Source organism: the organism of the source record quoted next, unplaced genomic scaffold (assembly GCF_019419815.1).
Source record: "Pyrus x bretschneideri cultivar Hongxiangsu unplaced genomic scaffold, Pyrus_bretschneideri_v1 Contig3, whole genome shotgun sequence".
In the NCBI taxonomy this organism is placed as follows: domain Eukaryota; kingdom Viridiplantae; phylum Streptophyta; class Magnoliopsida; order Rosales; family Rosaceae; genus Pyrus; species Pyrus x bretschneideri.
Window position 1 is genome coordinate 4,486,772 of NW_025999612.1, and position 25,566 is coordinate 4,512,337.

Sequence of the window (25,566 nt, forward strand, 5' to 3'; positions counted from 1 at the left end):
GATGGAATGATTTGGTGATTGTTCATAAAAGTGAGATTTTATTCACACACTCCAAATTACTTACCCCACACCCTTATAATTTTTTTAATATTTGTTTATCAAGTGTTAGTGTTGTGTAAAATGTTAAAAAGTATATTAAACAAATAAAAGGGTGTGTGAAAAGTAATTTGAAGTGTGAATATTTAATCTTTCTTCATAAAAATCCTCTCTTTTTGGTACTGGAGAATAAACGTTGCCATCTTATCTAGAATTGAATCTATGTAAAGCTGCTCAAAAGGTTATGATTTCGCTTCTTTGCAGTTTAAATTAGTTTAAAGTAAAATATTGCCATAAGCAAATTTCCATTCTCTTCCATTCTGCCCTTTTTGACCTCTTCTTCCTATATACTGTGTTGACTTGTCATTCCATCGACAAGTTCACTTTTCTTTAGAAGGATAAAGATGTTAAGAATACTGAAGGACCACCTACTAACCATGAGCACAATGCATCAAATTAATACCTAGATACTAAGCTTAATTGTTAAGTTTTGCTTTGTTAGAGTTAGTTATGTAAGAAGGCTTAGTCAGCATTATTGAGTATTTATGTATACATACATTTTGTACTATTTCAGACAATTAATGAGAATCATTCTTCAACAAACACAATCTCTTTCTATATTCTTTCTCTCTCTAAATTCTCTCTAGATTCTTGATCTCTTTACAGAACTGTAATCTTTAACATGGTATCCTTCACTGTCGTCTAACGACTTTGATCCATTGCTTTCATTTGCATGCATTTTCTTGCCCTTTCTTACCTCTCAAGCAGCTATTACCTATCTCAATTTCTTTCTTCTCTACAAATTGTCTGCTTCTTCAATGGCAACAACTATGAATTCCTCTGATTCTCCTTCTCCTACAACCTCTTCTGGCCCTAATTCTCATGGCAAAGTGTCTTGTCCTCCAAATACTTCGATTGCATTAATTATAGTTCAGAATGTCGCTTGAATGGTTCCGACTAAACTCAATCGTAGAATTACATTACCTGGCGTAGCTTGTTCATTTTTGTTCTGAAACGATTCAAACTTTTAGGGCTTATCAATGGCGAAGATCTTTGTCCACCGAAATTTGTTTGTGATTCTTTTGGTTCTCGAATTCTCAACCCATCTTATGAGATTTGGTGTGAACAGGATCAGATTTTGACAATTTGGATCAATTCTACACTTCCTGATGATCTTTTTCCGTTGACGATTAAGATGGAAGATTCACGATCTCTTTGGCAATCACTTGAGCGTTATTTTATTGGTGCTTCGCACACTCATATCCACAGCCTTCAATCCAAGATTCATATTATCCAGAAAGGTGACTCTTCAATGACTGACTATCTTAATTTCTTCAAAGAGATCTCAAATAAACTGGTCGCTGCTGGAGCCGAGCTCTGAGAAGGATCTTGTTACTTACATTCTCTCTGGCATGCATGATGAGTATGAATCATTTGTTGATTCAATTGAGACGCACTCTAAAGATGTGAATGCTGATGAACTTCACGGTATTCTTCTCAACAATGAAATTTCTCTCCAGAAGCGTAAGACTTGATTTACTTCCTCATCCTCCTCAGCACTTTTTCATGCTTATACAACACATCAAAATCCTTCTGGTTCCAATTTTTTTGAGAAAATTTTCAAGGAAAGTTTCAGAATCGCAATCGATCTAATCAAAATCACAATTTTGGTGCTAATCGCAATTCTGATGGTGTTCTTGGACTTGCTCCGAATCAAAATCGATCATCATCCTCTGGTTATACTCCTAATAACTATCAAGCTGGTCAATCATCATTCTTCTCTGGACACCCTATTCCTTGTCAACTGTGTCATCAGCATGGTCATCTTGTCCTCTTTTATGGCCACTTCTCACAGTTTGCGTCTCAGTAATCTCAGGGATTTAACAACAATTCTCATGTAGGCATGTCTGCCATGACTGGTTCATTTTCTCCAAGCTACTGGCTCACTGATAGTGGTGTTTCACGTTATGTGACTCCTAATCTAGCATCTCTTGACTCATCAATTCCATACACTGGTACTGAACAACTATTCGTCGGTGATGGTAAAAGTCTCTGCATTTCTCACACTGGATCTGCATTTATTTAAACTGCTAAAGCTGTGTTTAAACTAAATGATGTGCTTTTAGTTCCTAAGGCATCTTATAACTTGCTATCAATATATAGATTTGTTCATGATAATTGGTGTTCTCTGACATTTGATCTGTTTGGATTTTATGTCAATGGCCCAACAACTGGGAGGATACTTTTCCAAGGCCCCAGTGAAGGAGGTATGTATCCTTTCTATTTGAATGCATCTAATGGCGTATCTAGTGTCACCATTTCTCCTCATGGACTCATGATAGCTAAAGTAGACGTCCATATATGGCACAAAAGGCTTGGACATCCTTCTAGTGTAGTTTTAAATAAGGTTGTTAATAAAAGTAACCTACATGTTGTTGGTTCAGTACACAAACAATCCTTTTGTTTTGATTGTCAATTAAGGAAAACCTCTAGACTTCCATTTTTTTGTTTTGCCTTGTACCTCCACTAGGTCATTTCTTCTCATTCATGTTGATGTATGGGGTCCTTCCCCCATTTCTTCATGTACTGGATATAAGTATTATCTCATCCTAGTTAATGATTTCACCAAATATAGTTGGTTATATCCCTTGTACTTAAAATCTAATGTCTGTTCTTTTCTTAAGAATTTTGTTTTGAAAGTTCATAATTGGTTTGATAGTAAGATTCAATGCTTGAGATCTAATTTAAGGGGTGAGTTTCTAAGTTCCGTTTTACAAAATTTCCTCAATGATTAAGGTATAACATATCAATTGAGTTGCTCTCACATTACTGAGCATAATGGGTGTGCAGAAAGGAAACACAGACATATGGTTGAAATGGTTAGGACTCTGTTATCTCACAGTGGTTTGCCTTCTAAGTTTTGGGTAAAAGCCTTTCAAACTTCAATGTATCTCATCAAAAGGATGTCATCTCAGTTTTCTTTTTGTCCTTGTGAGTTATTATTCAAAGCTGTACCTAAGTATCACACTTTGAAGACCTTTGGCTGTGCTTGTTATCCTTGATTACAACCATATAGTTCTAACAAACTAGACGCAAAGAGCAAGTTATGTGTATTTTTGGGATATATCTTAAACCACAGTAGCTACATATGTCTAAATACAGTTACTAATAAGTTGTACATTTCAAGACATCTTGTATTTGATGATGCCTCATTCCCTTTCAAGCAAATTAATTTTTCACATACCACTTCCCCAATACCACTCATTACCAATTCATCTTTTCATATTTCATTCACCATACCACTTCCATTTGCATCACATTACCTACTACAACTCCCAATGAAGTCTCTCATACTATTGCTAGTTATCCCCTTCTGGTACCAATTACTCCACCCACAGAAGAAGTTAAATAAGTTTCTATTCCAGTTAATAATCATCCAATGGTTACAAGGGCTAAGGCTGGAATACACAAACATAAAGTGTTCACTACAACTAAACATCATCTTCCCTCCACTGTTGATCTTTCACTGTTATTCCTCCTACACTAACCAGTTATCTCTAAGCTTCCAAGAACTAAAATTCGTTGGCAGCAATGAAGGATAAGTACCAAGCTCTGCAGTCCACAAATGCTTGGGATCTAGTACCTTTCAATCCTCATTATAATTTGGTAGGTTGTAAATGGGTGTTCAAAATAAAACACAAGGCTAATGGTTATATAGAGAGGTACAAAGCTCGGTTAGTAGCCAAGGGATTTCATCAACAAAAACGTCTTGATTTCTACGAAACCTTTAGCCAGTAGCTAAATCTACAACTATTCAGATGCTTCTCTCTATTGCAGTTACATATAATTAGTTTGTTCATCGATTGGATGTGAGCAATGCCTTTCTTCATCGCTATCTCAAAGAGGATGTATACATGGTGCAACCTCTTAGGTTTATTGATTAAGCCAAACCTCATCATGTTTGCAAACTGAATAGATCACTCTGTGGTATAAAACAGGCACCCAGGGCCTGGTATAAAGCCTTTTATAATGTTATTCTCTCATTGGGATTTACTTCTTCCTACTCTAATACAAGTCTCTTCATCAATAGAGATTCTTCCATTACTTTTATCCTAGTTTATGTGGATGATATCATCATAGTTATACTACTGTTTGTCATTCCATAATTTCCAAGTTGCAATATTTGTTTCCTATCAAAGATTTTGGAGATATCCATTATTTCCTAGGAATTGAAGTTCAAATATCCTTTATTGGTTTCTTTCTCAATCAATCCAAATATGCCTTGGATTTGCTCAAGAAAACAGACATGCTTAGTGTCAAACCCTGCTCTACTCCAGTTGGTTCAACCAAATTGGATCATTCTGGCACTATTCTTTCAGATCTTACATCTTATAGGTCAACTATAAGTACACTGCAATACTTGACATGGACAAGGGTTGATCTGGCTTTTGCTGTGAATCAGGTTTGTCAGCACATGCATGCTCCTAGAACTATACATCTACAAGTTGGCAAAATGACCTTAAGGTACCTAAAGGGTATAATTGACTTAGGCTTATGGTTCAGACGAGGAAAACAGGTTCTCACAGCTTGGTCTAATGTTGATTGGGCAGGTTGCCAGTAGACAGAAGATCTACCAGTGGCTATTATGTATTCTTGGGTCCTAATTTGATTTCTTGGAGTGCTAAGAAACAAACCACTGTGGCAAGATCTTCTACAAAAGCAGAGTATAGGTCTTTAGCCAATACTGCTTCAGAAATCACTTGAGTGTGTAAAATATTGCAAGATATTTCTTTTCCTCTTCTTTGAACTCCTATCATTTTTTGTGATAATCAGAGTGCTATTACGCTAACTAAGAACCCAGTTTTTCATGCTCGAACAAAACATGTCGAGATCGATTATCACTACATCCAAGAAAATATTCTTCAAGGTCATATCAGTGTTCATCATGTTGCTACTTTACTACAGACTGTTGATATTTTCACTAAATCCTCACCTACAAACATATTTGTTACTTTTAGTCACAACCTTTCAGTTTGCTCCCTTATGTTCAACTTGAAGGGGTGTGTTAAGGATATTGAAGGACCACCTACTAACCATGATCACAATGCATCAGACTGATACCTAGATACTTAGCTTAATTGTTAAGTTTTGGTTTGTTAGAGTTAGTTATGAAAAAATGCTTAGTCAGCATTATTGAATATTATGTATACATACACTTTGTACTTTTTCAGACAATTAATGAGAATCATTCTTCAACAAACACAATCTCTCTCTCTAAATTCTCTAGATTCTTGATCTCTTTACATAACTCTAATCTTCAACAAGAGATTAGTCATAATTCATTAGATTATGTTTGTAAATAATAGTAAACTACTTCATTTAAAAATTTAATATTGTAGATGTCGGCATGGCCATATTTGTCAGTTCACCATTGCATCATATGCACTCAACTTTGAATCCATGATGCATCCAAATTAGTTTAGACTAAAATATAATATCACTTGTAAAAAACATGTTCAATATCCTTGCTATAACTCTCATGTTCATTATTCATTCTAGATGATCACAACCCCTTAAAATCATTGCAATAAACTCATAGTAGAACGTATACTGATGATCGTCGTCTCTTACAACGAGTTCACCTATATACCTGCAACCACGACTAAAGAATGAACCAGGTTGGATAAATCACACTAAAAAACAAAAAGAAAGTGAAAATTAGAATAAAAGCTTTTTTTAGCATTGAAACTTAACTTTAATCTCACTTTATTTCCTGAAACTGTTTGTGCCTAAATTAATAGCTTGGGCCAAGATGGGTTGACCTAAGGACCACGGTTCTTGGTTCAGTGCGTCCTTGAGGCTAGTAGGCTATTAGCCCTAAATAGAATCGACCAAGTCCTTATGAAGAAAGAATGGTGAATAGATCAAGCATGGGTGAGTCGATCGAGTCCTATACGAGTTAAAATTGCTAGAGATTAATCATTGGATAAATATGAATTATCCCAAGGATCAGAATACCCAATTAGATAAAGATGAATGAACCTTATAACAAGATCAAGTTCAGAGCCCCAACTGGAATTAGAGATGAAGTTTTGGCCGCTAATAGATAAAGGGAATATTCAAGCAGATGTTCAAGTACAGTCCTATTAGGGCTTTGCCTCAGCATGTTTGTTTACCATAGAGGCTTAGCTTATAAATAGAGAAGGTTCTGCAACAGAAGAAACCCCTTGAACTCAAAACGCTCTACGTGAAAAACCCTAGCTACTGGAGCCGTAAAGCCAAGCAATTTAGGAGCACCTTTAGTTTGGACTAACAACACTGCAATTAGTTAATTGGTTATTTATCCAAGTCTCGATGGACGAAGAATTCTCTATTCTTTCGTCTCAATAGGTCATTTCATCAGTTTCGGCGAATTAAGGTGTTCCTAGGGTCCCCTTGTTTGGCACAACAAAAGTCAAACTAATTATTGAACTTTGCAGTAATCTAGCAACCTTGTCTTCAGTTTCTGTAACCCAAGGTCGACACATGTTCCTTCCTCGGCTGTAATTGCTTCAGTGCAGAAGTCAGCAACACATTTGATGCCATAACCACATCTATTATACACAAGAAGAACATTGTTAACTCATAGTTACTCAAAATTCGTTCTGCTTTACCTTGTTTCTATTTACTCGTCCAAAAGCTGTCAAATATGTTGGACGTGTAAGGATAAAATTGTAATCTCATCATAGTTGGCAATGGGCCACATATTTATATCTCATACTATGATATCTTGTAGCTTTTTAAAATTTTGTAGAGTAGGAAGAAGAAGAAGAAGAAAATAAAGTAAAAGGGCAGAAGATCGATAAAATGGGAGGATGGGATGTAGGAAGAAGAGAGCATGGGATCAAAATCAAATGAAATGAAAAGCAATGAGACAAACTAGAAAGAAAACAATATGGAGGAGAGACAAACAAGGATGGTGTTATCTACATACCGATTTTTGTCCACATCTCTCAATTTCTGGTCGTTGGATCAAATGGATTGAAGAAGATTAATAAACACAAGTTAACAAGGATGTGGGAGGTTAAAGGGGTATGTGAACAACACTACCCAAAAAAATAGAAAAGAGAAGTAGGAGGAAGAGAGAAAACTAGAGCGAAGGTTGGATTGAGGCCACGCCAAACGACAAGATGGTGGGAGAAATATCTCGGCCTTGGCTTATGGGTAGCTGGTGGGGGTGGGCATTTTTTTTTCTTATTTTTAATTTAATTAATGTGGCCATTTTAATTTATGTGGTAATTTTAATTGGATGGACCTTATGCTTGTGCCACATCAGTGACAAGTGGACCATACTCATGCTACATAAGTAAGCTTAACAGATGTTTGACATAATTGAAACAAATAAGACAAAGTTGAGCAAATTTTAAATTTCAAAGAGTAAAACAGTGATTTTTGAGTTATAATTGGGGCTAAAGTATGATCAAAATGGAGTTCCAAGAACCATAGCTAAAAATAAGCCTAAAAGTAAATAATGTAGAACCAATGGTTGAGTGGATGGAAGAGTAGCTAGACAAACGCGAAATTGACATCCAAGTCCAAACATTATAGATTTGGGATTCTAGTAGTGATTTGGGCCTACAAGACACTGTTTTGAAGTGAACGAGTTAAACTCACAACTATATTTTGTTGACACCACAGCCTGAATGTGAGGATTGTGTGCTACAACATGCAAATTACCGTTTCAAAATCCTAGCCCTCTGGATTCTAAAATCAAGAGGACCCCTCGCCTTCTTTAGAGGGTTTCCCCCTATTCTATTTCTCATTCAAGCACCTTTTTTCATGGTACGTACTCTCCTCTCTCGCACACATTCATTTACCTATCTATAAACAAACTGAACGATGAGAGATCAAGTTGGCTTCGCCACTTTCTTGAGACCGTTTCGTTTTTAGGGCGCATGTCCCGCATCTTTTTAACGTGCCAAGTTTGGGATCGGATTGGATTTTACATCTTAGTCGTTTGTGGGTGAAAAATGTTGTTCAACATCGGCATGCTAAGAGGTTCAGATATTCTACCCAAAGTATTCACTTCTTATATTGTTCTTCGATTGCTTTACACCCGCACACACACGCACACGTATATTTTTTTTATGCTACGCGGTATGGTTAGTTCATGTGACCTAAAAATATGATCACCATAGCACTACTCGTGTTTGTTAGCTCATCCACGGAAAGCAAAGAAAATTAACTCAAATGGGAGGGGAATGCCTAAGCCACACAATCACGTGAAATTCACCATAGAATACTTGAGTACACAGAAAATTAAACCGAAAAAACTTGAACATGTTCAACTCTCATGTACGTCTAAAACAAATCAGTAAAATCACAATGTCCTCCACAGTTTCTCTGCAGGAATTTAGCAACAAAGAAACAAACGAAGAGAAAGCTGTATATGGTTGGATACACCGATCTAAACACTCACGGTGTTCCGCCTATTAGTATTACATATGAAAACAGTAGTTCACAACAATCCAGATATTCGTAGTTGTCACGCCTTATTCTCAGAACGCAGAAGCAAGACAAAAAGAAGTTTATATCCGAGCATTTGCATGTCCTTCACAAACCGTAGGAGAATCATAAGATTAATACAAGATTGTTCTCTTCCACATCCTAATACAGCCTATGCTTCGGTCAAATTCTGTTTGTTCATGTCTTCAAATTTGGTGACTGACTTACCTGTGCCAGGAAGAACTGAAGGAACAAGAAGTGTTTGACCATTGATACTCAAAACTAACCGTGGAAAAATGTACTAGTTTACACCACCAATCTCATAGGAAGTAACTCAATTGCTCTCTCTTTCGTGACCCCCCTTCCCCGTATAGATCGTTCCACTGCTTCAATTCATTCATCATGGCTCCCTCAGCTGCAAAGCTAGCTGCAACCTGCATTCCCAATAACACAAATAAAGCCGACCTTTAATATACAAATGAAATAAACAAACTGAATGCAAAATCCTGATGTGGGCAGTAGAGTTGGTGAAAAGTTTAAGTTCGTGAATAGTGCACGTAACAAAAACCAAAGTGGATCATTCCAAGGAGCCACATCTCGAAAGGCAGTTCAATCGGTGAACATACCTGGTTCTTCGCCTGCTTGAAGTCTTCCATGTTTAGGGGCCTGAGGGTGATCACTCTTTCTTCTTTATGTTCTACTTCTGTTGCTGGGGCAGCTTCTGGATTCCGTTCTCCTGCACCATCTTGTGCAGCTGTCTTCTTTTTCTCCTAAAAACCAAAACACAGGTAAAAAAAATATTAGGATCATCTTTCATTGAATCTAAGACACTCCAGCATGCCTTGATTTAAACTTCCTTACCAGATCCTTCTTTCTCTCCGCCTGTATTAATTCCCTAACTGGTCGATAGGCAGCTGTTGTACATAAGTTCTGCGTAAAAGTAATGTTGCAGTCCATCAGACCTAAGTATACACCGAACCTCTAAACAAAGAAATATATAACCAAATATGCTGACCTTAAGATCACTTCCACTAAATCCTTCAGTCATAGTTGCAACCTCCTTGAAATCTAGTCGTGCTTCCACCTTCTCTTTCGACAACAAGGTTCTCAAAATCATCTCTCTGTTCTCTACAGTCGGTAGCCCCACCAAAATTCTGTTTCAAACACAGCATTATCATAAGGAAAAAAATCATGTGAGCAATCTTCAGTTACTACTTCCATTGATAGTACCGCTATGTCCCACTAACATTCACTGCAAACTTATTATATCGATTTCTCTTTAAAGGTGTCAGTTTGTTATCTTGGACTCCATAAGGATAAAACAATAAACAGAATATATGGCAGCATTAGAAGGTATAAAAGATGCATTGGTACCTTCGTTCAAAACGCCTGATGATTGCTTCATCAAGGTCAAATGGTCTGTTGGTTGCAGCAAGAACAAGGATTCGGTCTCCTTGATTACTCAAGAGCCCATCCCAGTGAGTCATGAATTCATTTTTTATTTTCCGCATAGCTTCATGCTCTCCAACTCTTGTTCGCTGCCCAAGCATGCTATCAACCTCGTCCACAAAGATGATGGTTGGAGAGACTTTGGCTGCAAGGGTGAACAATGCTCGGACATTTTTCTCATCTTCACCAAACCATTTAGAGGTAATGGTAGACATGGATACATTAATGAAGCTTGCTCCAGCCTCTCCAGCTATGGCCTTTGCCAGCATAGTCTTCCCACTTCCAGGGGGGCCAAATAGCAGTATACCTCTACAAGGCTTTAGTAGGCCCCCGTTGAAAAGGTCTGGTCTTTGCAGCGGGAGCATTACCAATTCCTGAAGGGATTCTTTAATCTCATCCAAGGCACCAATATCAGCAAATGTTACACCGATCTCGTTAGCTGGTATGACCTCTGGTCTTATGCGTTTCTCAAATTCATTATCGAATTCTGCCTATTAAGTAGTATATGGTGATATCTCAATATCAGTACTGATGAAAAAGTAGGGGGGAAGAGAATCACATATGGTACACTTCAGAAAGCATGTCGAATATATAAACAACATAAAATCTACGAGTAGAAAGACACATAATACAATGACATAAACAATAGAAACTAAAAGGAGAATAGTGATTTACAGAAGCTCTTGATACTGGAATTGAATTGTCAGCATCTGGTTTTGCTGCTGCAGCTGCTGTCTCTGCAGCAGGAGCAGTGCTTTCGGTTTTTGTTTCTGTTGTTACACCAACAGACAATTCATTTCCTCCTTCCTATGATCAACGGATTAACCAGAGAATGATTAATCTAGTACTCAATCTGTAATCCTTGAGTTATAAAATAATACAATTACAATGCTCGTCCAACAAACCTTAGGCACTTCAACCTTGGCTACCAGCTTCATTGTATCTTTCCCACTGGATTTTCCCTCTTGGAATATGTTTAATCCATGGGACAAACTGATTTACAGAGAAAACGTGAGGTACACGGTATGTACATAGTGAAAAAATCATTATAAATAAGAAATAAAAACCATACCTCTTGGAGGAAATGACGAGTTTCCCATTTCTGTATTCAGGATCTTTGTTATTCATCAAATGATGAGAAACTGCTGATACAACAATCTCTTCTATATAGTTACTGAGGTCGATTGTGTCTGCGATGCAGATAGAACCAAGGTCATCACAATCAAGGTCATTAGCCGAAAGAACTTCCATGATGTGGTTTTTGTTATCCTGAACCTGAATCATTCTCATATCCTCCTCCAGTTGAGTCTTCCAGCTGACAAGATGTGATTCATTTTCGGGAGGCCTGATCTCAATGTTGTAAGGGAAAAGAGCAGTAAGCCTCTCCTCGACCTCTCTGTTGTCACTACCGAGATCCACAACACGTGAACCAAGGATCAACACGGCTCCAGATAATTTCTTCAACATTTTCTGGAACAAGTTGTATATCCTTTGCGATCTAGATAAGAGCTTGTCAACGTCCCTAAGATACAGCACAATGGGACTAGTACTCGAGACAAAAACCAAAACCTGAAATCAAATAAAAATTTGTTTCACCAATCTATATTCCATTTATAGAAACTTTTTATATCACCAACCATAATGTAGCATAAAAGCACTACTCATTACCCTGTACAGGGACTGTATAAGAAGCTTCTCATCAAAAGACCAGCTGCTTGTGCGCTTAAACTCACCTAAGAATTGGAAAGGATTCATCAAAAACCAAAAGAACAAAACGCGGACAAATAAAAAAACTAACAAGTGTATACCATTGAAGAAAGTTGAAACCAAATATGTTCTTAACATGAAAAATGCATCGAAGGGCATGTGTTTTAGCTAACACAAAGGATCATGATGTTTGCAATCTCCTATAATTTTCTTAAAGAATATTTCAAACAGAAATTCCTTTCTTTTGTTCTTCAAAGATTCATCAAACCTCCATCACAACCACTGGATCAAGTCATAGGATTTTAAAGGGACATTGTAAATAGATAGTAACATACAAACATATGAGTAAAGAGCGAACGGCTAGCTCTCTCTTGCAATAATATTTTTTCTGTATTATAAGAAAGAACCTGAAATTGCAGGAGTGCTCTGAGAAGCAAGGTTACTGATATTAGCTGAAGCTGAAGCATTCCTACGAAGCATGCAAGGCTTACAAGAACCTTCTAGCCCACTGCAGGTGCAGGATAAAAGTATAGTTAAAAGACAACCATTTTAAAACCCTCTTATGTAATCAATCTCACTTTCTAACAACCCTCCCAATACCTTGATCCGAGATCCACACCACTTCTTTGCCTTCGTAAATTACCTGCAAGCGGATTTCCTGGTAAGTGCTATGCCAGAGGGCGCAGAACCATATGATACTCTATTTATAAGGACAGTTTTCCACAATACCTTTAGGCGGTTCCTCCCTTTGCGGAAAGAGTGAAAATGATCCAAACAGCCCAGACAACCGCTCTAGTGTCGCCTCTGAAGTGGATCTTTTAAAAGACTACACCACACATGATTACAAACTATAAGTAAATGAATAACTGTATGCAACCAATCATGGAAATTTGGAGGCAGATAATGTTATGGAAACTCTTTTAAAACTAAGATCTCGAGAGGGTTGGAAAAATTGAAGTATCATATCAATGCTCTCATATGGCTATGGACGTAGTCCATGTTCTATCGACAACATGATAGTGAACTGAAGGTACACATTGTATATTAACTTCACGGGAGAACATGCTGGAATAGTTTAAAGAAAGCTTACAGATGCTTTGTTGGTATTGCCATATTTGCTCTGCACCTGTACAATCCCATAGATTATAAAAATCCGCGCATGAGCACACAAGTTTGTTTATGTATATATAGATATATATACACACATAATATACATAAAATTTAATTTTCTCACACTCACCTTTAGAGAAAAATCCGTTACGTCCAAGAGCAGTAACTTGGCTTGGAAGTAATGGGCTAAAGCCTTGGCAAGCTGTTGTTGGTAAAGTTCTTCAAGATAAAAAGTGTGGGAGAAAAGACAGAAAAAAAAGAGTGATTACAACGATAGAACATGTAAATACAAACATCATAACGTATGTTGCAGATCACAAACCAGCAGGTCCTGAGAGCAAAATAGCCCGACTTGCAGGAGAAAGATTGCGTGTGTACTTCGAAACCTCGGCTCGCTTAAGATGGACATAGGCAGCACTCGTTATCAAAACTCTCGTCTGCTCACTGTAAATTCATTCATAAAGTAGGATATAGGCATCAAATTTGCGGATCAAATTATGTGAACTGAATAAAGTCCGATACATCATATAATGTTACATGTCATGAACAGAAACAATGTTGAAACAATGCAAAAGCCACCAACTTAAACCAAGGAACGTTTGGAAGTACTTTTTAAACAACTAAAAAGTGTTTGAAGATCACCAAAAGCGTTTCGACAATGACTTGCTATGTGCTTCTAATAGAAGCGCTTGCGCGGAAGTGTTTTGCAAATTTGTTATGTGATTAGAACAAAATTTCAGAAAACCATAAAAATCACAAAGTTGTAAGAATATCAAATTCTATATTAAGATTGGAAACTGAGGAATATGGGAAAGGTGGTGACCTGAGGTAGTAGGGGAACTGGTCGAATGTGACCTTGCTGTCTCTTCCATCAACGATCTGTCGCAGCAACTCCTGCTCCACCCTATCTGGCGTGACGCCGTTCGACATCTTGTCGTTTCCGGTCCATTTGCTCATCGTCTGGCCGGAAGCAAGCCCAAGACCGACTCCCACCCCCATTCCCACCCCCAAAGCCGACAGCAGAATGCCTTTCTGCTCCATCTCTCTCTCTCTCTCTCTCTCTCTCTCTCTCTCTCTCTGTTTTTTTCTTATAATTCGATTATCTAATCTATCAAACAACGTACGCAAATCGTAAAACAATCGAAACCATCAGAGTTTCGTCGCTGAAAACACCAAATTCGCCACAAAAACTCAACCTCTCTGCAATTAATTTTTTTAAATTAACCGCTACAACTCTCACCACCCTTCAAAGTCTCAGAAGAAAATGATCAAAACCCACGAAAAAGATTCAATAATTTTCTCACAAAAACGCTCGAAAGTTTCAAATCCGACTCTTTCACCAAAAAAAAAAATCTTGAAAGTAGTTTTCTAGGTCGGACAGAGAATCGAAGAAAACCCGAAAAGACGAATTTTCTCAACCTGTGATATTTATTGCTCTGTTTTTTGTTGTTTTTTTTTTCCGTGTCGCGTGTGATGGAGTTTGTATGCATGTGAAAAGGAGAGAAAAGGGTTGGTGCGAAAGAAGCGGATCGCCGGGAGAGAAGAAAAAAGTGGGTTGATGGCGGCGGAGAGAGGGCAGTGAGTGGTGGTGAAGATGTTTGGTTCCCGCTTCTGCAGGCATGTCTCTCGATGGTTTTCTTCAAGTTTTAAAGGCAAGAGTAGTGGCTGGCACTGTTTTTGTGGTTACGTGTCGAGTTTTGGAGGGGCTGGGTTTCGGTTTGGACAGTTTTATTACTAGATGGTCCTTCGGCATTTGAAAACCCTCTTAAGGCTTCGACGCTCACTTTAAACATTTCTAAGAGATATATTGTTTGTTAAAAAAAATAAAATTCAAGGATAAACTAAAAAGATAAAAATAAAATCATAAAACTCAAATAGGAAGTCAATTATTATTACGGTTTAATGTTATTTTTCTTCACTTGGTAAGTGAAAGATTTTATATTTAATTCTCATGTTAAATTTAAACCACATTATTACTAGCCCTTATGAGACTTAGCTAACTTCTTTATCTCCTTAATGTAGCTAATATAATTTGTTGTCATTCAGTACTACGGTTTGGTGGTATTCATCTTCACTTGGAAGTGAGAGGTCTTATGTTCGAATCTCGTGGATGACGAATTCGATAACAAATTAGGTTGCTCATTGTGTAGTTTAGCCGAACTCCCTCTCGGATCTCCCCATAATGTAAAAATATTAATGTACTAAAAAAAATCATTTGCTAAAAAAACAAAACCCCAAATATAAATAATACAAAAATGGAACTATAGGACTGTTTTTCACAAAATTTTTATGCATTTAAGTTTGAATATCTTGTGACAATTTAGTCTAGTTAAGGTTGAAAATCGTTTGGATAAACAAGACTAGTATTTGGTTTTGTTTCAATTTAGTCTCACAAAAATAAAATGATGATACATTTTCGTTACACTGTTGATTGATAGAGATTTCATTTTTAAAACTGTTGATTGATAGAGATTTCATTTTTAAAACTGTTGATTGATAAAGATTTCATTTTTAACTCATATGAATAAAATGACGAGATATATTTATTTCAAGTGTGATTGTACTTGTGGAGAAGAATTTTCATACAAGTAAAATGTAACTACTATAAATAAGTCAGAGTATGTACACATATTATGTAAAAATGGTAAAACACATGATAATACATGATTAGCTTGAAACATACGTGACAATACATGATTAGCTTGAAACATGCATTTGCATATTCGCTATAAGTAAAGTTCTCTCCTCATTGCAACTCGTATCATTAAATGATGTAACTTGTAGCTTGATTGTGAGAACTTATAGCTCAAGCAGCAATGAATGTTATTCTTGCAGACAAAATTATGTGTCCGAACTCCTTTTCTTGCACCCTTGTATAATAAATAAACTTGTTTAAAAATAATAAAAAAATCATACAAAACGGGATCGAATTTTTATGTTAATGCAAAATGATTCAAGATCTCTAAAGCTTTACACATTTACTCGTTTTTCGCTACATAACCATCATAATAATCTACGATTTAAGACATGACATGTAAACTACAATTAATTTTTATATTAAAAATATGAATTTCGAAACCGATAGTTAACTTTTACTGTCTGCCTTCTCTTTGCTATGTGGCTGAATAAAAAATTTCCCATATGGTTGAAAGAATCTTTAAATTAATTAAATCAAGTAACCCTTTCTCATATATCAGCTGGTCACTTGGTTGTGTTTTTTTATGTTTTATTTATGGATTGTGATGTTCTGCTGGTCCATCTCACTTTCTATTCCTCGATCCTTATTTCTCTTCCTTCCATAGTTTTTCTAGCTAGGAGACAATTGGGGAATTAGTAAAGTCCACACTTTACTTTATTGAATTTGTTCCAACCATGAGTGATTATACATCAACGCAATAGTGAAGGAAGAGCAAACGAAGACGCAGACACCAAAAACTGAGGACACAACGCACGAACACGCAGAAAAACCTAAAGGCAAAAGTAGTAACGTAGTTTGGAAATTATCTTTCTTTTAAAGAAAAAATTAAACTTAATTGTAAACTACACGTCATAATTATTTAAATCGTTAAATTATTATAATAATTAAGATGTCACGAAATGGGAGTAAGTACAAGCCTAAACATTGAAATTTGGAATTCAATTCAAAATATCTAAACTGTGGACTTGCCATATTTGGTTTGGTATGATATATGTTGCGGACTTCGAAATCAACGTTTGTTTCATGAGTCATGTAGCCGGATGCCCCCAAATGGCCGAAGAGGATAAGTTTCAATGGCATTACTCTTACCAACTTAGGACCTCTCTAGTAACTGCACTTGTTCTGCACTCATACCTTGACCTTGAAGTTTGAGACCCACTTGGATATGGATTCAAGTGAGGGTGACGTTGGACGGTTGTGATGAACTTTCCAGACCTTGATAATTTGGCACTTAGCCATGATTCATGGTATCTGTTGGATGCTGGACGTAGCTGTGACAGAGTCTGATATGGGTCGCCTGTGTTGTGCACATGTTGGAGGGAATTATCAGCAAGGTTCTAAAAGACGCTAGGCGCTAGTCGGGCGATGAGCTGGGGTCTAGCGTATAGGCGGCTAGGTGGGATCTAGGAGGGCGCCTAGGCGGAATGGGCGGATTTAACTAAATTCATTATATTTCATGTAAATAAGTGTATGTTTATACTTAAAAATATATATATATATATATATATATAATTTCATTATAAACTACAAAATAGAATGACACATATATTATGAAGTATTGGAGCATAATGAAAATATGGGGAACAAGCATATAATGTGTGCTCATTTAAGTATTCGACGAGTCTCTTACAATTTATTGAAAGAAAAAAAAATGAAAAATGAAAGTTATCTATTTTCTGCCTAAATGAGTCGATGCCTAGGTGAGTCTAGGCAGGTGCCTAGGCGGTCTAGACGGGCACCTCAGTAGGTCTATAGGCCATTTCTTAATTTTGAAACACCTAAGCATTAATCGGGATGGTGATCAGCCGTCTAACGCCGCTTTTTAGAACAGTGATTATCAGATATTTGATTTCCCATACAGGATTACATGTGTTCTAGGTTCCTGATCTTCAAGCGATATTGAGAGAGGAAGAATTCGAATGTAATCAAAGTCCATGTGTACAATTAGATGTGCTTAATGTTTGTTCAATTGCTTAGTCATTCTTGTCATGCATGTATAAAATCAGCGTTAAAGTTTGATCAATATGCATGCGTGCATAGAATGAAGCCCATAAAATATGTAGCACTGAGCTGAAAAACACTTTTCTACATTGTTTATGTAAACCAGTGTTTCATCACATCCAACATTTTTACATGCATGCGGGTAATCACCATTTATTTTGAAATAGTACAATATTGACTTGCAGATAGATTTTCGTCTGCTTAATTTGCAGTGGCGGAGGTAGATAGACTATCTTGGAAGACCACTAGATATTAAACGAACTGTTGGTCAAACCTTATATTACTACAACCACTTCAGGTCTACACGTGTCTTTCTATTGGTCAAACCTTATTACTTTAATTAATAAAAAAAATTAATACATGATATAGAAAATCTAAAGGCAATTCAAATACAAGCATACCCCAAAAAAGAAATACAACAGAAAAGCTCAAAAGAGCAAACACACAAGAACATTAGATCTAGAAGATTGCAAACTCTACCACACAACTGTGCTGTCATTGTCGATCCGCCACTGCCCTAAGAGGAAGAACCCACGAACAAACTTGATGAACTGAAAATAGAGGTGAGCGAGCCACCTGCACAAAAAGTGGTCTCATAATCCTATAAATAGTGCTAAAAGCACTTTAATAACCGACGCCAAATGTGCTGTCAAGGAGAGACACGTGATAAGCTGAGTAGCAGAGGTCGGCAGGTGGAGGACTAATGACATGGAGAAATATCGGAGGAAAAAGGGGGCATAAAAGCTTAGTCGATCTGAAACAAGCTCATAAAGGTTAAGGCAAAAACTCAAAGAAACTAGAAATTAGGGCCAAAAGAAAAGGATATACAAAAGCAAAGATGAAGAGGAAGGAGTAGCCTGGATTGGCAAGTAGGGGAGTTGTCATCGACCCCCACCAAAAAGTAAGAGTTGGTGGCAAGAAGGCAGCATTTGCTATAGGAATCAAGTTAAAAATTATAACTCTAGTGATTAAGAATATTTACAATATTAATGACATTAATATCCTTCTTTCTAAAAAAGGGATAGAAAATTATGCCATTTTTGCGAATGGAATTATATAATTTTGCTAACCTATATACCTTGTAAGATTGAGAGCAGATTCCATAGGAATCAGGACCAACAGCAGCAACATTGATACCATTATTATGTGGGCCGCAGCACTCACATCATGTGGGCTAGCTGTGGAGATATTTTCAATGTTTTCAAATACGGAATAGTACGTCAACACAAGTGGATAAAAAATTTCTTGTTGAATTTTTTTTCACTTGAATAATAACACATCGTGTGTGCTTGTGCTATAAACACACTGAAAAGTCTTTTCTAGCTGTGGGGCATGGTAGGGGATGTCTTTATGTCGCACCTTAGACATTAGTTTGTTAACTTGTCCGACAGTAAAGATTAAAATTTTCTTCTTCACAATTTTACAATCCACACTTCTAAATTTTATTATTTTATTGTTTACCCATTTACTACAAATATTTTTAGTTTTTTTTTTTTTTTTTGACAAACAAAATTTTTTGGGAAGTAAAAAAAAAAAGGACATTTTTTTAATCTTGGGACAACAATAAGATTTTCTAAATATGCACACATCATGTACAAAAATCAGATACAAATTTTTTCTACCTTGAAATGACCAAATTGCCCTCATATATAAATGAGTTATTTTCTCCTATTTTCTAATGTCTCTCTCTCTCTCTCTCTCTCTCTCTCTCTCTCTCTCTCTCTCTCTCTAAAATTGATATTTATTAGATGTTCTTAGATTAGTGAAAGACAATGGAAAATCCAGTTGGAAGATTTGATTTAGTTGGAGATTGTTTATGTTTGCTGATTGGCTCTTTTGGGAAATGAACACGTTTTTGTGCTTGCAGTTGCAGATTGGGGATTCTTCTCAAATCATCTTTTTCTTCACCAAATTCGAAAATCCTGTTGGAAGGTTTGATTTATTTGAAGATTGTTTATGTTTGCTAATTGGCCCTTTTGGGAAATGAACACATTTACAGTTGCAGATTGAGGATTTCTTCCTCAAACCATCCTCTTCTTCCCAAATTTGAAATCCCATTTAGAACCCATATGGCTCAAAACCAATCTGCAGTCCAAAAAAATTTCAGATGTCGAAGAAAATCCATTATGAAAAACTAAAGACAACATTTTTCTGCTGCAATCTCTCTTTCTCCTCCGCAGATGAACGCCTTCCCCCTCTAAGTTCAAAGAAAATCCCAAATTTGTTATCTGTATCAATACGTGCAACGACGTTGGTTTTGTTATGGACATGCATCATGCAATTAACGGCATTGGAGGTTATGTGGGGCCTAGATTCTGGAAATCTCTTAGAGATTTGTAGTTTACAAATCTTTGACCTGAACGTAGATTCTGGAAATCTCATTAAAAATCATCTATTTTGAGTGACATGCACACGACATACTCACAGATTTGAACCAACCCAAAAACCCAGAGTTCACATATTTCTCTTCGAAATTAGAAAAATGGTGTCATCGCATGTGACATCATATACACTACATACACATCATATGCACAAAACTAGAGATCAAGCAACGAGCTGCTTTTCGCCATTAATAAGAAACTTTAATAGCAATTTATTGGTATAGTGGATACAATTAAAACATAATTGTTACGTATGTAAGGTTAGAGTGGCAATTTGAAAATTCTTGTTATGTATATCAACCACCGCTTAATCGTGCACGTGAAAAACATGATACTCGTTGTCGTTATTTGAGGGGCACACATGACCCTTAACGTCCTGTAAGCTTTTTCTTAATTTTGTTTTTTGCCGAGGCCAACTAAGTTGTGGTCATACTCTCTAAATTTTGGGGCCTAACGTACGTGCATTATAACTAGTGAACATTCCCGCTTCTCATATTAAATTATAGCCATGCACACCGTATGCACACTACGAAAAAATTTTTACAAAGTTCTGCAATTGAACACTTGAACCAGAAATTGTTCCATCACATTTTTTTAGCACGTCAAAAAGTAAAGTTTATTCCACAACCCATAAGCCCCAACATGGAACACAAACCCTAATTTAACTTCTAAGTATTAATTCATCTTACAAACAACCCATTTATTCCATAAATCATTGATGTGGAAACTTGGAACTAAACACCCTACGTTACTATGTCTGCCAGAGCTTCAATCGTTGGAAAAAATTAAACTTTCCTGCTAAAATAGAAAATATAGTACAAAACTCAGTTCACTCCTCTCACCTCTCTCTCGCATCCCTTTGTTCAAAATTAGAGGTATGAGGTCACCCCAAAACCCAACTCACTCTTCTCACCTTTCTTTAGACTTCCTTCTCTTCGAAATCTGAGCTCAACCTAGAAACCCAGAGCTATCTCCACACCCCTCTTTTCCAAATGGTTGGGTTGGCTTCGTGCCACTGATGCTGGCATAGCTGAGTTGGCTCAGTGTGCTAGGCATGGCGAGAGAAGGAAGGCCAGGGCGGGCTGGGCCTTCCAAGCTTTAGGCGTTGGGCTCGGGCCCATGCGCAGGAAGAGAGAAAGCAAGAGGGAAGCGTAGGGGTACCTGCTCACTCTTGGTGATTTGGGTCGTTGCCCCTTTTGGGCCGAGAGAGATAAGAGAGAAAGGGTCTACCGTGTTGGGCCCGGGCCTAAGGTTTGGTGCATTAGGTCTGTGGGGCAGCTAGCTAGGCTGCGGCCTAGCGCGTTGCTCCATGTAGTTTTTAAATAAAAGAATGTCATAAGTGGGATTTGAACCCATGTCCTCGTTAAATGACCAGAGCTTGAGTCTGGTGCTTAAGACCACTCGACCATCCTAACTTACGTGTGTAAGTTCTCTCAAAGCATTATTTAACTAACTTAATATTAGTTTTCCTTTTATGGGAGTTTTAACGAAAAGTCCACGGTACTGTTCATTTTAATTAAAAACCACATTTTTACACTAAAAAGTCAATCCTGGTACTATTTACTTTACCCTTTATTATGTCCTTATCTTTAAAACTCAAAGTTTTTAAGCCATTTTCATTAGTTTAAAATCCTTCCTCGTTTCTGACACCTTCCATTAACCTTCTCTTATTCGATGTATTTTTCAAGTACCCTTTGCTTTGGTGAACATTATAACATCCTTGTTATGCCTCTAAATTACTAGTCCTAATATTGTATGTTGTATACCATTGGGCTTGAGATGTATCGACCAACAGTGTGGCTACAATGCCTCATAGCTTACTAGCTTTACCCTTTAAATCTCACCTTGTTCATTTCACGTTTGAACTAAATACAACGTGATATTGTAGATTTCTCTCTAACCGTGATAGGTTTCCGAAAGTTGGATAGGTTTCACAACTTTCACATAGGTCAATAGTGTCTTTATAAATCAATAGTCTATTCTACAGGCCAGTGGGGAAGAGAAATGAAAAATAAGAAGGAAAATGAAAACATCAGACAAGACAATCCAACAAAACTACAAGAGCCTGATTTGCTTTGCTATGCTTGCTTTCTTGAACATCTTCTTGCCCAAACCAACATTTTCTCTTCATTTTTCTTTCTTTTCCCCTTTGTTATACATCTTACATATGAACAAGGTATGATGCTGATCCTCTCTCAACGTTGGACGGACTTGAATTCGACGCTCAACCTCTGCGACTTCACCACGTTAATTTAGTGGACTTCAACTGCATTCTGCTGAAATTTTCTTAACCAACACCATCACTTAAAGAAAGCTAGCAGCTACTCGTGTGACAGTCCTCTAACCTCCAAGAAAATGCAAACCACAAATCTGGATGCATGCTTCTGTAAAGATCGGATTGGCAACTGATGAATGAACCCCAAAGTACAATTCTTGTGATTATTTCATTAAATCTAAAAATACAAAGCCATTCCAAAGGCTGTGCAAGAGCATCGATGGTAATAGATTCCTTGACCGTGCAAATACAACGCCCATCACCACCCCAAGGAAAATAAGCGGTAGAATCCTCTGTACATTCCAATGTGCTAAAGCAAATACAACCGAGCTCACCAATACCGCAGACCACACGGGCATGTACTTGGTTAAGGAAGGCAGTAAGAAACCCCTGAAGAGTATCTCCTCCCACATGGGAGCACAGACTGAAACTACTACTGCATACATTGCCATAGCCACTGGATCGCGTGCCATAATTGATTGCTCAACACTTGATACCGCAACCGGGGTGGAAGGCAAAAGAGGGAGCAGACTGAGGTTGAACTGTGAGAGCTGATTGACAAGGGGAAACATAAGGCATCCAAGAGCAACATCCAACTGCCAGGTCCCTTTCAAGCTAAATTTAAACCAATCCGGAGGAAGAGGGCGAAAACGTGATAAGCAGCGACAAATTATCATAATTCCAACAAGACCTTCAGTTACGTCAGTCACCAGGCTAAATAAGGCTTGTCCTCTATTCGTTAATGATTCCCTGCTGAAACCTGCCATGTGAGCTGCAAATGGAACCATCCAAGAACCTATGAAGCAGAAAGCAGCAACCCATAGTAGCATGACCTGCACCATTTATACATCAAATCAACTTTGCCAACAACAAAGGGAAACAGTCTCTTTCTTCATGAATTCCTGGTTATTAGACACCTTATCTTCATAACTTTTCTTTTTTATTCTTCCATAAAAACTTATCCTTTAAAAGTAGAAGGTGGATGTGACGGCCTGGAATTCATGACTATTGCCTAGTTGCATTCAATTTGAAGTTCTACCAAACATTATTGAAACACTTACCTGTAATATGGTCTCTGCTGACCATGGCACACTCCAACGACTCCCAATTGCTCTAGACACTGCATCTGCAGCCTGAAATTTAAGCCCCCAGAAAAGGAAAAATGAGAACCTTGATGCAGCCATGGATATGTTTTCCAGATCAAAGCGATAATTGTGGTTACAGGATATTCCTGCCACATTTATAGGATTCAATCCTTGTGTGTGTGCGTGCATGTATCATTTATTTCGCTAAAACAGCTGAGCAACAAGGAAATTGGAATCAACATTTTAGTTTTTTCCCTTCATTTTTCTTGACAACCATTGAAGCATAACTGCAACGTAAACGTAAGAGAATTTGTTGTCCTAATCATATACCCTATTATTAGTTCCAGTCCTTCTGGACATATATCCCATACAATCAACCTACCCTAGGTGTTTCGTTCACAAGGCCCACAAGGCGATTCGTTCACCAAAACTCACATACTGGAGGAACTATATAACTTATTCTGGTTTTTGGAATGGCTGCTGCAAGTTATTACTGCCTAAAATTTCCATTAAACAACGTATGCTCAAAGTGTACGAACTTCTTCACTCAGCTTAGTATCTTAATATAAGTCAATTGCAAGTGTGAAAGTTAAAGAACTCCTTCTAAGTGATGTGGCGAATATTTCAATGATCTTGAACGCTACTACCTCGATAGCTTATACTTGATATAACACTACCACGTTATGTAGATGGATCCATAATGCAGTTCGCCAACATGTCAGAAACTCAAATTCAACTTAACCGTTAATCCATAACAAGTTCATTAATATAGTCGAAAACAAAAAATCCCGGTGTTCTATAAGTTATTCACTATCCAGTTGCTTTACATACTACGCGAACAACCTGAGATTCTCAATGAATAAGCAAATAAAGCAAATATATATGACTTTGTAACCGGGAAAAGGAAAGAAATATGACCTCTCGGAGCGTTCCTCCCCAATCCCTTTTAACCACCTTAGAATCATCGAAGTCGGACTTGACTACTTCCTCGGGCACCAAGTGTTCAATATATTCCGGTTTCGGTGTTTCTGAAGAGAACTTCTCTTGCCTAAAACATGAAATTCTAGTCCACCTCTGTAGAAAAATAACCCGAAACACGGAAATGTAAACTTCCAGGTACAAATTTAACGGCATAATATAAAATTGGTCCCAAAATTTTCAATTTTTCTAACAACTACTTCCCTAAACAATCCGTACAGCTCAATTAAACAGTCAATAGAAAAAAGGCCCAAATTTTTTCAATTTTTCGTGCATTTTCCCGGCAACCAAACAGTGAACAAGCTGTAAATTATCAACAGGAAACATGAATTCCAGAACTGCTTACCGTATTATACGGTCTGGATTGAGATTCGAAGATCCTAAAACTCCGTGAAATTGGACGTAAAGCTCCGGGTCGGGTCGGAACCCTAGCTCTGGCGGCGGAGGAATGGAGGAAAGGGCGGTGGATAAGAGAGTGAGAGCAAGTGGAGCTCAACATGTTGTGAGCGAGTCCTTCAGACTTCAGAGCTCCGTATACCGTTGCATATCAGTCTGGATTGCAAGGGGGTTTGTTTGTTTGGCGGGTTTGAATCTCTGTTTGTTTGGATGTCGGGGTAGAGGAGTCTTGCCTAATTCAATTCCCTGATTCCCAGAAAAGAGACAAGGGGAATTGGATTTTTTTCTCTCTCTAGGAAAGAAATGGAGGAGAGAGAAAGAAAGAAAGTTTGGAACTTTGGTTGGTACCGCCCGGCTGTGGCTGCTGTAATCCATGGGTTTAAGAGGGGTGTTTGGATACAGGGACAAGAGTTACTTTCCAATTTTCTGGAAATAAAATGAGAAAAACTGGCGAAAAGTTAAAAAAAAAAAAAAAATAGTTTTAATGAAAAATGACAAATAAATGTGTAATGAATAGTATCATGAAATAATAAAAATGTGATTTTTCGTTAAAATTGAACAGTACCGAAAGTGTTTTACTAAAACTATCTAAAATATGGAATTAAGAAGTAAGAACACAATTTCCATTCCTCAACCGACTGTATCAGACTTTTAGTGGTTTGCTTTTGCTTATCCTAAAATAAGGGTGCTTTGATCTGGCTTGTCTCCTCTAAAACTTACACATAAATAATGTGGTACGAGTTTGACTCTAGTTCTTTTCTTCTTTCTCGATGATTTATTTTAAGATATAAATGAGTTGAAAGATGAAGAATGAGTGCAAATCTCTTAGGCCTTGTTTGATGAGCAGAATGAGATGAGTTATTTCTAATTAAATTGTAACCCAGCCAATGTTTGGTGAGAAAAAATTGTAACATGGGCTAGATTGGCGACAAATCCGAAATAAGGAAAATATGATGGGTTTATGTA

General features: G+C 37.3%; 2 protein-coding genes across 2 annotated transcripts; both read right to left on the reverse strand.

Annotated features, from left to right (window-relative positions):
• Positions 1-8,334: 8,334 nt before the first annotated feature.
• Positions 8,335-14,443, reverse strand: LOC103927306. Its single transcript, XM_048589802.1, has 16 exons — positions 13,610-14,443; positions 13,109-13,230; positions 12,917-13,005; positions 12,767-12,802; positions 12,406-12,502; positions 12,277-12,319; positions 12,084-12,184; positions 11,638-11,702; positions 11,042-11,538; positions 10,875-10,962; positions 10,645-10,776; positions 9,895-10,460; positions 9,536-9,674; positions 9,382-9,450; positions 9,147-9,290; positions 8,335-8,954 (listed from the first exon to the last, which is right to left on the reverse strand). Exons 1-16 carry the CDS (start codon positions 13,825-13,827, stop codon positions 8,841-8,843), a joined length of 2,520 nt encoding a protein of 839 aa, XP_048445759.1. The 5' UTR covers positions 13,828-14,443; the 3' UTR covers positions 8,335-8,840.
• A 7,368-nt stretch (positions 14,444-21,811) lies between these two features.
• On the reverse strand, positions 21,812-24,736 carry LOC103927305. The gene is made up of 4 exons (XM_009336214.3): positions 24,551-24,736; positions 24,145-24,300; positions 23,203-23,274; positions 21,812-22,974 (listed from the first exon to the last, which is right to left on the reverse strand). Exons 1-4 carry the CDS (start codon positions 24,701-24,703, stop codon positions 22,306-22,308), a joined length of 1,050 nt encoding a protein of 349 aa, XP_009334489.1. The 5' UTR covers positions 24,704-24,736; the 3' UTR covers positions 21,812-22,305.
• Between the last annotated feature and the right edge of the window lie 830 nt (positions 24,737-25,566).

What these genes read in the sequence shown, in the direction of transcription:
- LOC103927306 (XM_048589802.1), bottom strand. Translation starts at nt 13,827, where the DNA reads ATGGAGCAGAAAGGCATTCTGCTGTCGGCTTTGGGGGTGGGAATGGGG. An exon ending in TTCCAGTATCAAGAGCTTCT is followed by an intron (nt 10,461 to 10,644) that starts GTAAATCACTAT and finishes ACTACTTAATAG; the next exon opens with GCAGAATTCGATAATGAATT. An exon ending in CGGAGAGAAAGAAGGATCTG is followed by an intron (nt 9,291 to 9,381) that starts GTAAGGAAGTTT and finishes TTTGGTTTTTAG; the next exon opens with GAGAAAAAGAAGACAGCTGC.
- LOC103927305 (XM_009336214.3), bottom strand. Translation starts at nt 24,703, where the DNA reads ATGTTGAGCTCCACTTGCTCTCACTCTCTTATCCACCGCCCTTTCCTC. An exon ending in GGGGAGGAACGCTCCGAGAG is followed by an intron (nt 23,275 to 24,144) that starts GTCATATTTCTT and finishes CTTAAATTTCAG; the next exon opens with GCTGCAGATGCAGTGTCTAG. An exon ending in CAGCAGAGACCATATTACAG is followed by an intron (nt 22,975 to 23,202) that starts GTAAGTGTTTCA and finishes TAAATGGTGCAG; the next exon opens with GTCATGCTACTATGGGTTGC.